Source organism: Antechinus flavipes, chromosome 2 (assembly GCF_016432865.1).
Source record: "Antechinus flavipes isolate AdamAnt ecotype Samford, QLD, Australia chromosome 2, AdamAnt_v2, whole genome shotgun sequence".
Taxonomy (NCBI): domain Eukaryota; kingdom Metazoa; phylum Chordata; class Mammalia; order Dasyuromorphia; family Dasyuridae; genus Antechinus; species Antechinus flavipes.
In genome coordinates, this window is record NC_067399.1 from 563,527,380 (window position 1) to 563,544,369 (window position 16,990).

The 16,990-nt window shown below is 34.5% G+C and overlaps 1 protein-coding gene across 3 annotated transcripts in view; it reads right to left on the reverse strand.

The window, feature by feature from the left end:
• The window catches only part of SV2B (synaptic vesicle glycoprotein 2B), a 170,842-nt gene that overhangs the window by 24,752 nt on the left and 129,100 nt on the right, over positions 1-16,990 (reverse strand). For all 3 annotated transcript variants that reach the window (XM_051981054.1, XM_051981055.1, XM_051981056.1), the window contains exons 5-9: positions 10,862-10,995; positions 9,299-9,388; positions 3,825-3,935; positions 2,990-3,078; positions 1,833-1,997 (exon numbers count right to left, since the gene is read on the reverse strand). In XM_051981054.1, the coding sequence (XP_051837014.1) occupies positions 1,833-1,997; positions 2,990-3,078; positions 3,825-3,935; positions 9,299-9,388; positions 10,862-10,995 (589 nt within the window). The remainder of the gene's footprint in view (positions 1-1,832; positions 1,998-2,989; positions 3,079-3,824; positions 3,936-9,298; positions 9,389-10,861; positions 10,996-16,990) is intronic.

Below are 16,990 nucleotides of genomic sequence, written 5' to 3' on the forward strand. Positions count from 1 at the left end.
AATGTTAGAACATGTGATTCCTCGTTTATCCAGCATCATCAGGGAATGTTTTACACATAGGAGAATACTTAAAATTATGTTCAATGCAATTTTTTCAAAAAGATATCTTCATAGTTCTCTCTCTTAAAAACAATATAATTAACATAAACTAAACTTCCTTGTTGACTCAGTATCATCATGCAAATATAAATTACTACACTATTTTATAATACAGTCCTATAAAAATGTCTTATAATACCCTTGAGGGTTATTGAAATATGTTGGATTACCATATTATGCAACTGTTTCTTTTTGAGTATTCATTTATGCTTCACATAGCTTTCCTATCTCAATTCCTAACTGTCCTATACGTCTGTCCCTAGAATCAATACAACATATCCTCATTTCATATTAATTTTTTTCTTCTTTTAATCAGCTAAAAGATGATGTCAGATATTGCCCATTAGAATTACATGTAAGAGTAAGAAGGTTTTAACTTTGGGCTTCTTTTACAAGCCAAATAAATGTGTATGGACTTTTTAAACAATTTATATCCAGTTCTTACTACAGTGTCTGGCACACATTCGGTGTCTAATAAATGTGAATTGCATTGTTTTAATTGTTCAAGATCTTTTACTTGCTTTTAGATTTTCATCTAGGTTACAGGTAGTTGAGGTTGCTGAATGATTTGTCATTATGTTACTAATTCACCATTAAAGAAATTCCACCTTCACCCCCATACCATCAACATATATATTACTTTATTTCTAATTTTTTAAGTGTAATAAATGTATCAAGGAAATTTTTCAATTTTCAGATCTCTCAGAAGAAATTAATGCACTGAAATGAAGCCTCCTTCTAAGAATTGTCTTCTATTCACTTCTAAATAAGCACTTTTGCCACATTTTCAAGAGTGAATAGCTAGAGCTGGCCAAAATTCCAAATAAAGAAATACCATTTGGTCAGGTAAATAGGGATGAAATTTATAATAACCTAAAACTGAAAAAAAAATTAATAATAATCAACAACCTACTATTTTATGTCTTTATTCAGTCTGAACTGAGAAATTATGGATTCCTCTTAGATTTATCTAGCAACAGAAATAATAATATACTCAAATAACAATATACTCTCTCAGAGAACTTCAATTAAATTGAACCATTTGCCTAAATGAATGTATACTCAATATATAAATTGGGAATATAATTTGGGAAATTATAAATATATAAATTGAGAAATAGTAAGATATAATGAATAGATAGTAAGCATCAGAGCCAGAAAGGCCTAGGTTCAAATCCTGCCTCTGGTTGATCATATAAGCCTGAGCAAATAAAACCTCCTCAGAATCCTTAGGCAATTCCATAAGATTGCACATAGCAGAACAGCTAGCAATCTGCTTCATGGGAAGAAACAATATCACCATGAGTTCCCTATGCCAGTAAAATCCAGATCCATTTTTAAAATAAATTCATATATACCCTATCACCAGTAAGTCTCTCATGGATTCATAATTGTATAATCATAATGAGTAATGGTAAATAATGGAGGGCACTTATGTATATGCTTACAAACCCAGGAGATCCCAGGACTGGGGTTCTCAAATTCTAAGAATTCAACTGGAAAAATCTGAGCAAAAATAACTATTTCCACTACTGCCAAAAGTGTATAAAGCCCTCAGATCAGATTGAATAAAGGTATAAGATGGCATATCAGACTAAATATGCCGTCTGCAATATATTAATATATTATACAGTGACTCCCCAGTGTTCAATTTCCTATCTTTCTCTCCTAAGAAACAGTTGTTTTCTACCCTCCCACTCTGACATGAGGGAAGTCCAAGCTCTTTAACTTACTTATCACTGAAGAATTTTCCATGTTCGTGCACCTGGTTTTCTAGTGTAAAGTTGAATGTGACATGTTCTAGATGCTCATGTTTAAAGATTTTCTCCTTGGCCTTATAAGCTTCATCTTGAAAATGGCGAATCATGTCCGGGAACCAAACTATTAGGCCATAGTAACTGCAGCAAAAAGAAGGAAGATCAGAGTGTCAGGACAAAGAGCTCCTTTTAATATATTTTCTCCTTCCCTCCTTCCCTTTCTCTTTCCCTCTGTGTATGTACATGTCTATCTGTCTCTGTGTGTGTGTGTGTGTGTGTGTGTGTGTGTGTACATACATACACATGAATATATACTTTGTGTTTTGTTTGTTTCTTTCTTGGTGTTTACATTTACCTAGTTTTCTGATGACCTTGGATATATGTAAATCTGTCCTCTCAAATTAGTACATGGCGAGTCCTCTTAGTTTAATCTGTATCCTGATGTGGATGCTCAGAAGAGTCTATTTAACAAGATTTGTCTCTTCAAGGAATATATGAGATTAACATTGTGCTTAAATTTCACTTTTGCAACAATGAAGGAAACATAGGATTATGTTTTTTTGTAATACTCATGGCCATGGTACAATAGATATCAGGTATAAGTCTAAATCTCCTGGTTTCTAAAGTTATTCAAATTGATTTGGACCAAGCAGCAGGGATTAGGATGATATAGTTGAGGATACAGGAATGAATTTTCAGATTCTTCTGTGAAATTTGCCTCTGCTTATTTTGTGACAATGAGTGAAGAATATTTCTATTCTTTCTCCAATCATTTTGTTCTAGCAGTACTAATGCCAAGATCACATTTCTGTCTATACATGGGACAAAAGACATGATAAGAGGACAACAAATACCCCTTATCTCCCTTATGCTTATGCTATAATGAAGATAGCTACCATATTGAACAGACCAATCGTCCTGTAGTTTTTACAAAAGCAAATTAGTGGGAAGATGATAATCTGGCTAGGAAAAATCAGAACCACTCTAAGCTTATGCTGCTTGACTAAAATAAGCAAATTTAGAACACCATTTACTTGTTATGCAGTTTAGAGTACTAGTATGTTATAGATTCATATCCGATGCTATTAATAAATTCCTAAAATATTGGCTAGGACAAGGACAAACTTACTCACCTCAGAGCTATTGTAAACCAAACCACAGCCAGAATCAGTGTGTTCATTCTGTATGGACCCATCACACAGTATAATGCATTGTCCCAGACCTACAAACCCAAATCAAAGAGGGGTTACTAATGAAAGGATTTCATTGACATTACAGAGTTGATTTTTGATCTCTTGTCTATAAAAGAATACAAGAGATCTTTTGAAAATCATAGACAGGTCCCTGGAGGTAAAATAATTCATTCTGAATCTTCAGGTGGTATAGATTTGCTGTCCATTAATATCCCTGATACATAGTGCTGTATCTTCAGTCCAGTGAAAATGAAGAAATGTCCAAAAATATAATGTAAAACATACAGAGCCAAATGTTGAAAGGATAAATAAACAAGGCACTTAAGAACCTCAGGTAGTCAAGTTGTATATATGGGTGTTAGTTTCGGACAAGAATAGCTTTTACATTCAGAAGGTTCTCTTCTATATTACATTTACATGCTTCCTTGCCAAAAACAGATACTTGTGGGGGCTAGGATTTCATGTAAGCCATATGATTCTATTAGCTGATATATAAAGGAGATGAACATTTGGAGATAATCAAGGCCAACCTCCTCATTTTACAGATGAAGAAACTGAGACACACTTAAATAATTTGCCCAGGGTTGTATAACTAGTTATTATCTGCCAAGTCTCCTGACACACACCAAAACACTCAGGCACTGCCTCCCACAGCCCAGAATAAGTAAGGGGCCTTTTGGACATTATCCAATACCTTTATTCATTCTCCTCCCTGAGGCTGTAAATCCCTTCAAAGCTAGACTCCCACAAGAGAATCAATCATTCATATTCATACCTGTTTAAAAGTAGTGGTAAATCTAACCAGCCAACGTTGGTACCAAGTCCCTGTTGAACTTTGTATTTCAATGAACTCATCTATTTGCTTGGGAGTTTTGATATGGGAAACCTGAAAGTAGAAAAAAATAAAATCTAAGTTAAAGAGTATAAACTCAAAGTGATATCATGTTTTTCCATTTTTTTGCTCCTTATCTATTTATATAAAAAACTCTGGTTTTGGAATTATTTCTAGATGTCTTGTAAGAAAAGATCAGCCCAATGAAATGATACATCAGTGCCTAGCTTATGGATCACTTTACCTTTCTCAATGAACCATTTTCATCCTAACTATGGCAGGTCAATGGAAAAATAATATTGTAGAATTAAAGCTGGAAACAATGTTATTCATAATTCAGATGAGGAAATGGAGGCCCTGAGAAGTGAAATGTCTTCCCTATAAATATGCAGGTAGCAAATTTCAAGGATAGTTGATGGGCCAGTTCCTCTTAATCTGTATTCATTATTCTTTTCAGAAACCTGGTTGCTCCATTAGTAGAATAAGATGCTCCACTTTTAGAATAAGATGTGACTTAAAGTTTAGTTTGTTCTCTATTTTATGTCCTATGGAAATGGATGAATAATCATAATGACATCTTTCACAATTGTAGTATCACATTTGATCTTTATAACAGTACAATGAAACAGGTATTATTCATCTTTTATAGATGGAAAAAAACTGAGAACCAAGACCATATAGCTAATCAAAGCTAGGATTAGAATCTAACTCTCCTGATTCCCAGTTCAAAGCTCTTTCTTTTGTGTCACACTGCATTATATGGATAGAGTAAAGATGAGATTAGAAGCATCCACAATGCAAACTTGTTTTTGCAGTCTACCCAACATACAGAGTTAGTAGCTTGTCATAGGAAATGACCATCATTGCTTACAAAACATGAGGTAGTATTATATGACCAACACAGAGCAAAGGGGAAAGACCAAAAAGGAAAGACCTCCATGAACATAAAGGACAGAGTAGGGGCCTGTATCTAAGGATAAGGTCCCTTCTCTGTGCACTTAAGATATTAGATAAGGTAATAGCCAACTACTTCAGATCATCACAAGAAATGTTAACAAATATTATTTGTTATCATACATATAACAAATGAAATTAGAATAAGAATAATAATATTAACAAATAATTGTTCCTTTGCATTTTGCATGGGATTTGAATACTATATGACTTGTTTTAAGAAACTCATTCAGGCTCAGCAAAACTCAAGAAGGCAGAAGAATCTAGTAAGTCTGGTATCCATGGCCAAAACAACTCACCAAGAAACTGATGGTGAAGGTCCCCCAGCTGAATGCAAAAGGATAGGTGGGCTAGATAGGAAGGACACCATCTGGTATTTTAACTAATTACTCTTATTGCTTATACAATAAGTTCAATTGTTCTCCTTCCCAAAGGAGTAAAAGTCAGTGCCCTCTATATTTTAGCAACACCTTCCCCTCCCAGAAAAGTCTAAATACCTCTACAAACACATATACACAAACACATGCACATGCACACACATACCCCTACATGCACACTACTATTATGTGTTGTGGGGAGTTCTTTGATTTAAGAATTTGTGGATTGATTGAAATCATGTGTTAGTAATCCCACAAAGATACTTTTTACCATTAAACACTGCTTTAATTCTAAAACATAGAGAATAGCAAACATATCCTACTTTTCTTTCTTCTTTTATCCTTAAGAAGAATATTAACCAATCCCAGAGAGATCTGAGCATTGGCATGCCTATGAAATAAAGTACAATTACTTTAAATTATAATTAACTAGAGCACACTACTCAGATTCATACTCTAAATTATAAATTGACCTATTTCTACCTTGGTTTGTGAATTCACTGGGAGATAACAGTCATCCCATTTCCCCTAGCAAACTAGTGCAACAGTGAAGACTAGACAGATGGGTTTAGGAAATTCATTGCAGTATGTGGAACACCTTAGCACCATTCAGCTAAAAACTATGGAGAGAATTCAAGTCTGACTTTTGGAAAAGTTTAGCCTGACCAGAGCTATAGTTAAGCATTTTAGTATCCAGTGCAAATTTAGATGCACACACAGGGTAAGAGGCACAGAGAACTAGCTTTTCATGGAAGATATAATTGTTCTGGGAAAGAAAGCAACCACAGCAGCCCTAATGGCCCAACTAACAATATCCAAAGTACAACCAATCTATCTTTTTAAGGTGGCAAGAGAATCCTGGGAGATAGCTTAAGAGAGGAGCATGGCCCTCAGGGAAGGTACCACAGAGCATAGAGTCTATGTAAGACCATCATGCATAGGGTAGGGAGATAGAGGAATAACCCCTCAGATAACGGCACTCTGAGACAAAGTTTCAATAGTCTCTTCCTAGTTACAACTATAATACACACTGCCTTGTAACTCTTTTTCTAATAAATTTTGTCAAATCACTTCAAGGTAATTCGCAGTAAAAAACAGGCTTTATGATTACATTCATAAAACTAATATGAAATGATACATAAAGAATAAACAGTCAAAAGAATAATTACACAATTGCTACAATTGTTTAGCTACAACTGAAGACAGAAGTTGTGCTCAAAGATTTTCTCGTTTGACCCTTGTCAAGGCTTTTAATTTCTCTCAGTCTTAGTCTCCTCATCTTTAAAATGGGAATAATAATCAAAAGTACTTACATGACATGGTTGCTGTGAGGATAAAATGAGGTATTGTTTCTAAAGCACTTTGCAAACATTAAATGCTATGTAAATACTAGAAATTATTATTTGTATACATTAGCTTCAAAGCAACTGGCTACAAGATTTCAGTCTGCTACTCACTGGATTTCCTGTCTCCCATCTGCCCAAACTCACTTAGGATTTGTGCCCATCATTGAAATAAATAATGGTAGGGGGCAGAGCCAAGATGATGTATTGGAGGAAGCAACCCAGACAAACTATGTCAAAATTCTTCTCCAAGCAACTTTAAAATAATGCTTCTAACCAAGTTTTGGGGAAGTAGGCAACAAAAGGTCAGGCTGATTCATTTTTCCAGCCTAAGACAATTTGGAGGAGTCATATGGAGGCCAGTCTGGAGTTCACATAGTGACCAGTGTCTCCTTGCTAAGGAGGGAGAAAAGGATGAACAGGGAGAAGGGGGTGAAGAGAGGTACAATGGGGGAAATATTTCAAATAAAAGAGACATGCAAGGAAGAGCTTTTATGGTAAAGGGGAAATAGAGATATGGAAGGCAATGTTTGAACCTCACTCTCATCAGAATTACTTCAAAGAGGGAAAAAGATATACATATGTATATAGTATACATATATGTATATACATATATATGTATGTATACACACATATATTCAGTAATCTATGCACAAGGAAAAAAGAGGAGAAGGGGATAAGACAAAGAGGGGAAATAATGAAAGGGAGGCCAGACTAAGCAGTGGTCAGAAGCAAAACATATTTTTGAGGACGGATAGGATAAAGAAAGCGAAAAGGAAAGATAAACAGAAGAAAATGTGATGGAGGGAAACACATAGTGGTCATAACTGTGAATCTGAATGGGATGAGCTCACCCACAAAATGGAAATGATTAGATACAAGATTCCAAAAATATATTGTTTACAAGAGACACATTTGAAACAGAAAGATACACACACATACACACACACATACACAGAGAGAGAGAGAGAGAGTTAAAATAAGATGTTAGAGCAGGTTCTGTTATATTTTGGCTGAAGTTTTTTAAAAAGGCATGGTAGTAATTATGATCTCAAAGTAAAAGCAAAAATAGATTTAATTAAAAGAAATAAGCAGACCACATTTTGATTAAAAGTACCATAAATAATGAAGTAATATTTTAAAAAATGTTATGGGAAGTTTCTCTCAGAAAGCATTCTTCTCAAATGTATAAGGAACTGACACAAATAAAAATAGGATTCATTCCCCAAGTGAAAATTGTCAAGGGATATAAACAGTTGGTTTTCAGAAGAAGAAATAAATACTACTATAAGCATATAGAAAAAAGTTCTCAATTAGTACATATTAGAAAATGCAAATTAAATCAGTTCTAAGGTACCACCTCACAACTATCAGAAATGTCAAATACTAGAAGAGATAAGAGAAAATAAGTACACTAATGAACTGTTGGTGGAATTGTGAACTGGTTCAACCATTCTAGAGAACAATTTAGGACTGTGCCCAAAGGGCTAAAAATCTGTGAAAATACCTTTATCCAGCAAAACCATTACTAGTGTGTGCCCCCAAATAGGTAAAAGAAAAAGGGAAAAATCTATATGTACAAAAATATTTATAGCAACTCTTTTTTAAGTTGGTAAAGAATTAGAAATAGAGGGGATGCCCATCAATTATGGAATGGATAAACAAACCATGACATATGATTGTGATGGAGTGATGGATAGTACTACTGTACTATAAGAAATGACCAGGCTTTCAGAAAACATAGAAAGATTTACATGAACTGATGCAAAATGAAGTGGGCAAAACCAAGAATTCATTATACATAGTAACAGTGATACTGTGAGGAAGATCAACTTTGAAAGACACAATAATCCAAGACTATTTCAAAATGCTCATATTGAAAAATGTTATATACTTTCAGGGAAAAAACTGATCAACTTTAGGTGTAAAATGAAGTATAATTTTCTCATTTTATTTTTCTTGCTTTTTTACAATATAGCTAATGTGGAAATATATATAATTGTTAATATAGTGCATGCTTCTTCAGAGAGTGGAGTAGAATGGGAAGAGAGAAAATTCAGGACATTTTTTAATGTTAAAAATAAATAATGAATAAGAAAATGAAAAAATAGATGTTAGTCCTCATGTAAAAAGTATCACATTTTCCTTTAGAATACTAAAATATCAAAGTTAATCCTAAAGGAAGGATATAATCTTTTGAAAAATGAGTACTCTTAACATTGCAAAGTGTTGTGAAGGGAAAACAAATAACCCAGAACTCAAAAAATAGAATAAATCCTTTGGATTGATTTAAGAATAACATTTCCTAAAAGCTTAGGTAACAGTCACTTTTTAACAAATAACTTATATATTTAGTATTTTATATATTAGAATGTGATATAACTAAGACACCATGCCCTTTTATAAAGAGCTTACATTTTAAGTGAGGAAACTAAAAAATAGACATTTTTTAAATTTCATACCAACGTCATGAAATTTCAGAAAGTGGAAAAAAAGGTATGATTTAGATTGGAAGTATGAGTCTTACAAAGGAGTAGATGAGGATATAATGGTCAACGTGCTCAGATATTACCTCCTAGAGGAGGTGAGTTTTGAAGTAGACATTGATGGAAGTGATGAAAACTAATCAATGAGGGGGGAAAGTGAAGATATTGTTTGGGTGGGTTGCTTGTCAGAGTTAATGCAGAGAATACCTGTCTTAAAAGAATCATAGATGGTTTTCTGAAGGCAATTGCATACTTACTGTAAATACTTTCTCAGGTGCACCTTTGGCACGCATATTGGTGTCATGCACATGCTTAAGAATCATCCAGGCTTCATCATGTTTACCCATCTGAAAAAGTCAAAGGAAGTATTATTCCAAATCAACTATGACAATCTCTTTTCATCTTGCCCTCATTTAACTGAGGAGGATATCCCTCTCATACTTCCTATCCTTAGGAAGAAAAAGTCTTTCTAAGATGTGGTGATGTTTTCTTCTAAGCTTTATTTCTTTTTCATCAGTCATTGAGATTCATTCAACTCTTGATGAAGATTCCCTGTTAATCTTATATATAAATCAGGAATGATGTTTTTATTATAAAGTATCCAGGATCCAATTTCTTCACTGCATGTTGATCAAACATGGTTCACAAAACTTATGTCAGAAGAATGAGAACTGGCATTTCCTACTAAGTTGGAAAAGCTTTGAGTGTAAACTCCATCGCATATGTGTATCTATCACTTACAAGCCAGCCTGGCTAAATGTTAAGAGATTTATTATCAGAAGATTGACTACCAGGTGATAAGGCTTTGTTATTTTGGGAGTTTCTTTACCATAGCAACTCATAAAGATTGTCTAGATATGGAAAAATTGCATATTACAGCGCTTTGAATTAAATGATATTTATTAAACTCATAATCTGTATCAGTAAAAGGAATACTGAAATCAGTGAAATAATCCATGCTCAAATGTTAAATATTATTATCATCCTTCATTATGAACAATTTTTAATAATGATAATCCATGAGATATTTATTTAATTCCTTCTGTGATAATCTTTTGCTTTAAGGTTTTCTAGCCTTCTAAGTTACTTCTTTCTTTCCTCCTTTATCTATCATCCTTGTTCTCTCAAGTCACTAGTGTCAGATTCCAATCAAATTTACCACAAGGGCCATGTTCGACCATCAGAAGTTTACTACATCTATAATTCTTACTTCCCTGAGTTCATTGCTCCTATCTCTTCCTTTGTCCCTATAATCTGGATTTCTCTCCTTTGATTCCTTATTAGAACATTGCTCTCCTTTCCCTGGAATCCTTAATTCTTAGTTAATCCCATTTTGTGCTTTGCAGCAGAGTCAACTCTAGTGTGTTTTTCACCCAAAACATGACAAGTGCCAAAAATAGAAGAGACAGTTTGTCCTCTCAATACTGTTTTAGGTTGTTCTTTGGTGCCTTCTGTACTACTCCTTGTTTTTTTCCTTCTCTCTAACAAGCTGCATAGTGCTGGAGGCTCCCTTGAGCTATAATAGCAAGAGTAGTAGTTTAGGTAAAGTTAATTTATCAGCCCATGTGAAGGAATTCCCAAAAGTCCCAAAATTTTGGTTTCAAGAAATAAACTGCTAGAAGAGGAAAAAAAATTGAAGATTCAGTCATTAAAAAATAAGAACCAACCCAAACTTAAGGATGTAGGAGTTTCTCACCAGAGCCTAGGAAGTTAAGAAAAGATCAGGGATCCTGAATGTAAAAACATTCAGATTTGAATTCTTCAGTTGGTTGCTTATTGAATTCACTATGAAATACTATTAATATTCTATGCTAACTTACCTCCAATAAAAACCGTGGACTCTCTGGCATGAACTTCAGGGCCACCATTGATGCCATGCATGGGAGAGCACAGACAATCACAAACACCCTCCAGCTGTGGAAATGATAGTTGGTTCCCATGCTGAAGCCCCATCCTGTAATGAAACACCAGGACATATTTCTCTCAGGATTAGTTCCTCTTCTAAAGAAGCTATGCTTATAAGATAATTAAACTGCTATGTTTGCAAATACACTGGAACATGACATACAAATATGTGATGTCCCCATCACAGTGATCCCCTAGATAAATGACAAACTTATTCCAACAATGTTTCCATTTCTCAAAATATTTGAGGGAACTACTTTTTAGTAATTGACATAAAAGCCTTTATAACATACCTTTCGGGTTGTGGACAAAGTACAATTTGTCCCCTGAAGATGTACTTGGGTTTTTTGTTTGTTTGTTTTCATTTTTTAACAAACAAAAGTCATTCAAAATCACTTCTAGTGGAAAGAGTGATCTAATGGATGAAGGTAAATACTGTTATCATTTTTTTGGTCAAAAATGAGGCATAACTGTGAATTAGCAAGAAAGTCTTTCTTGACTGACATTTTTTGCAAGGCAAAATGGGGTTAAATGACTTTCCTCAGAGTCACACAGCTAGTAAGTATTAAGAGTCTGAGACTGGATTTGAACTCAGATCCTCCTGACTTCAGGGCCAGTACTCAACCCCACTGCACCATCTAGCTGCCCAGTCTTGATTGACTTATTAATGAGCACAAAAAGCAGCTGCAGAACATGTTTCAAAGGCATTTTGAACAGCACAAGACAATGAAAAGAGTACAATGGAAAGAGTACTGGACTAGGAAGCAGATACATGGGATCCAGTCCAATCTCTGTCTCTGACTTGCCAAGTAACAGTGAAAAGCTTATATACAATTCACCTCAGTTTCCTGCTACATCAAATGAGGAGGATGAACTAGATGATGCTACAGATTTTGTCTGAACCAAAGACTCTACTGATAGAAGCATTTTATGAGTGAAAAGAAGGCAGCTAAATGGTACAGTAGATAGAGTCAGGAAGATTCAAGTTCAAATACTGTTTCTGATAGTAACTAGTAGTATTATTTTGAGCAAGTCACATAATATATTTCAGACTCAGTTTCTTCACCTGTAAAATGTGGATAATAATAGCAAATATCTCACAGAGTTATGAGGACCAAATGAGTTCCCATATGTAAAGCACTTTGGAAACCTTAAAGCCTTATATAAATGTCATTATCTAATTGCAGTAGGTGAATCCTTTGAAAAGGATAATGTTCTTTGGGATAAATTCAGGTTTTTATAATTAAAAGAAAATTCCCATTGCTTTTGAGATTATACTTCATTTGTTTATGTTCTGTCTGCTTTTTTTTTAAAAAGCAGAAAGTTATAGTTTATGACGCACTGAATTTGTGGCCAGGAAAACCTGGGTTCAAACCTTTATCTCTGATATTTCATGACAAGTTCATGGGCAAGTCACTTAACCTCTATGAATTTCAGTTTTTTCACCCTCAAAATGAGAATAATAATGCAGCACTTACTCTCATAAAATTATAATAAGGTTTAATCAAGACAACGTGTATAAACGGCTTTGCAACCCTCAAAGCATTACACGATGTGTACCAAAATTCTTAGTCTAGTTTTAAGCTTTAATGTAGTTTTAAAGCTATAAACTTTAAGATAGTCTAAAGCTTCACTAAAAGATCTTCAGGACACCCTCTAAAATGAATTGGTTATCATTATAACCCTATATAAAGAGTCAGCTATTATTATAACTGTAATTCATTTTACCAAAGTTCCTCTAAGGACAGGGATCACATCTTTGCTATACTCTGTGCCTGACACAGCATCCTGTACAGAATATATTCTTTGTCTACTGCTGTTACTGCTATTCAGTTTGTTATACCATTTGATGGGAGAGGTCAGAGGGTTTCCCACTTGGGGGGAAAACCACCACATAGCAGCTACTTAAAATATAATCAGCCACCCCAATAGAAAAGATGCTCTATTCAATCCATTCTCACAGAACGAAACTTCCCTTCTCTGGTCTAGTTTTCTCAATTTCTTGATTTCTGGCATTTCATTTTAATTTAAAACCTTTTTCCCTTTCTCCCAGCAGGGGCAGTAGAATAGCAGGCAATGACCAAAACTGTCCTTATGCTTCCTCAGACAATGCCCTAAAATTATTCTGGCAAAGTCAAAAGTGAAGTTGTTCAAAATTCCTACAGGCCTCCAACTCTGCAACGTGGCCAGAGAAACACAGGCAGCTAGCTTCTCCAATTCTAAAACTTAGAAAACCTGCCCAATGGAGATTTCTTCCTATTGTAGCTATTGTTTTAACAAATGTACATATTTTATTCCAGCTTCATTGCTCTCTCATCTCTCCATAATTACTTTCTTTTTAATAATCTGAGTTTATCTCATTCACAGGCCTGATCTTTGAGGCATTAAAATAATTCTTATGGTGGGGCTGTTTCTCAACACTTGGAATAATATGCATTTCTGGGATAGGGAGTTTTTCAAAAGGCAATATTGTTCAATTTCATGTTCTTTGAGGCTGCCCTACTTTTCTCCATCAGGATTTCACAAACAGCTGGTGTTTCTGGCTGAAACAGGAATTAATCTCTCATAATAGATACTCAGATTTTCCAGAGCTATGAGTATGAATCATAGAACTGCAGAATATTAGAGAAGCAAAGGCCCTGGGATTTCTGCTAATTAAACTACCTAATTTTTGTCAATCAACTAATCAGCCAACCAACATGCATGTGTTCTGTGGTAGACACTGAGATTACAAATATTAAAGACAAATTCTTCCTTTAAGGAGTTTGTTTAGACCTAGAAAACTGAGGTCATTATCAGGAAAACCTTTTGAGATGGCCAGTTTTTCTTCCTGGATTTTTAACAGAGCCATAGCTAGAAATTTTTGGAACTCAGGGAAAGAAAAAAATTCAGTTTATAGTCTGGATGGGGAAGATGGAAGGCAGAGGGCAAAACAGTGAAAAGAAAAGTTGATTCTAGCAAAATAGAGCTGTGTTGTGTAGAGAAACAGAGATAGTTCTTCTTCCAGAAAATCTAATTCTGGCTACTACAGAAGAGCCAGTGACCTCCCAACTTCTTATATCCAGAAAGAATCAAGAGTAAAGGAAGGTCAGAAAGGAAGAGAGAAAACTTCGGAAGGAGAGCCAAACAATGTGGTCCCAGTGGAAGTTCATGAGAATTATCATGGAAAAGAAGAATCACTCCTTCAGAGCAAAAGGCCAGTCCTTCCACCTTAGTCACAGTTTCACCCAACATCAAGTTTGTCAGGTTTCAAGGCATTGTACCCTTTGTATGATATTGATTCTTCAAACTACACAGGAAGGCAGTCTCAGTACTTTTTAATCCATCTCCACGCTCTTCCCCATATCTCCTTGCTTCATGAGAAAGAGTGGAATCAAACAATATTAACAATTTAGAAATGTATGTTCTGAAGCATCAGCAAATATAGGGCATCTGTTTCACAGTGTATTTTTTAGTGTAATGGAAAAAAGACTAGACTAAGCAGACCACTTAAATTTCCTGACTTTGTATGTTAATACTTTATCCCTAATTTAGTCTTATGAGATCCAATCTTTCTAGTAGCTATCAGTCACTCTGAGGTCCTGAGCTATTATAAAAAGAGGACTGGCAAAAAGATCTGAATTTTAATTCCAGTTCTACTATTTACCAGCTGTGTAAATATAGGGTGATCACAGAATTCTATAAATTTAGATTTTTCATCCATAAAATGGGAATGTTAATATGTACCAGTCCTCCCTCATGGAATTTTTGTTACAGTGAAATGAGATCATGATATGAAAATATGTTGTAAAATGTAAGGCATAATACAATAAAAGTACTAAAATACAAATACTAAGGAATCATACATGATAAATATGTACTTTAAAAAATCATTAGCTTTGCAAATCCAAAGAGCTCTGATAAGGAGTTAGGAGGGATCTGGATTTGACTCTAGACTCTCACAATTATCACTTGTGGGATCCATTTTTTTCTGAAGGAGTAGCTAGATGGCACAGTGAACAGAGCAACAGCCCTGGAGTCAAAAGGGCCTGAGTTCAAATCCAATCTCAGACATTCAACATGTACTAGCTGTGTGACCTTTGGCAAGTCACTCATCCCCAACTGCCTAGCAAAAATTTAAAAAATCCAAATTTCAGTCTCTTCATCTTAAAATGGGAATAAAACTTGCTGTAGCCTACCTCAGAATTTGTGAGAAAAACATTTTATAAGTCTTGAAGTACTATATAAATGTGAGCAGTTTTAGAATTTCCCCCAAAGTTTTAGTAATATAGGGCATTAAATAATTTCATCATCTATAAAATAAGGGATTTAGCCTAGAAGGCCAGTAACCCAACTTCCAGCTCAAAGTAAAACTGTAACAGCTCAAAGGAAACAAAATGTGCAAATTTAGAGACATCTCCTCTCCAAATATGGACTATTGTGTCCAACCTGTGGTAGAGTCTTCCAAGCTCCTATTGATCTATTATTCAGCCATAGTCTAACACACTGTACCTTGACGCAAGTCAAGTGGTATCTTCTTGGTTCTCTCTGAGCACAAAAGACGACCAACAGCCAACAATCTGATAAGTAGGATCTGAGAGAATTTAGTGGCTTGCCAATTTATCAGTCTTACTTTTAAAATCTTTAAGAAAATTTTGCAAAGAACTGAAAAAATGAGAGACTATACAACTATATCAACTATTTGGCTATTTCTGACAAAATTTATCTAACAATGATAGAATTTTTTCTATTTGGATTTTTCATATGGGCCTACCCTCCTATTCAGATTACAGATGAGGAAGAAACCTGCTCATGGTCATACCACTTTCCTGTTTTTTCTAGATATAATTTATATTTCTAATTCCTCTACCCCAAGAAAAACTTTAATTTAGTTGTATGCTTCATTTTTAAATATCAACTTATACGTAATGGTATTAAAGAAAAGAGAGACAAGGAAAATATTAAGATAAAAATCAAAACTTTTCTCAAACTTTTTCTGAATGAGCCAATACAAACAGGAAAACAAAACAAAACAAAAAACGAATATTAGAAAAAATTCTGGATAATAGAAAAATTCTTAAGGAAAGATGGAATTTTCATCCTAAATATTCAGATTAAACTGTCTACATCACAAGAAATAACTGATAAACTGTTCTGCTCTTCATTTTATTTTACTTATACAGACACACTCTTTGTTTTAGACAAAAAATCCCATTGTTTTCCTAAACCATATTTCCTCCACATATAACTCTCATTGGTTTAGAGATACTGTCAAAAAAGACCAAGTGGAACAGTATTGATGAGTCAGGATTATAAATTCTGAACTAGACAGGACCTGAGAGGTGGGATTCCCTCTCCCAATCTAGTCCAAACCCTCCTCACTTTAAAGATTAGGATACAGAGGCACAGAAAGGTTTTTCACTTCACCAAGATCACACCAGGAAACCTACATTTGAACTTTTAATTCTTAATCCAGTACCATTTCCATTGTATAATATTACTCTCAAAAGGCTCAAAAATATCATGGACATGAAATCACTAAATGCTATACAGTTTCAAAACTTCATCTACCTTGCCCTTCTTATGGAGAGAGAACAGTATCCTTTTCTGAAATTACTGAGAATAAGAGTGCGTTTGCTAAGCCCTGGCCTGGATGGTCTTCACTTAAAAGTGAATCATCTAAGTATTTTGAAATAATTGATTCCTCCATGGGGAGAGCTAAATAACTACAAACAATTAGCCCAAAGACAAATCATGGTGTACTGGGGGGAAGGGAATAACACCTAGGTTACCTGTAGTCCATCTCTAGTACTTATCAGTTAAATGACTCTAGGCAATTTTATTTATATCTCTACTTCAAGTATTTAATCTTGCTAGTTACTGCCTTCTTTCCATTATGCCTTCACTGAGACTCATCAAAGCAGAGATTCATTCATTCAAAATCATTTTAAAATCTACTATGTGCAGTGTACTTTGTTATGTTTGGGGCTACATACAAAGTTTAGGCAAGAAATGATCCAGGTCTTCACAAAGCTTAGAATCTAACTGGGAGATGTGATGCAAAT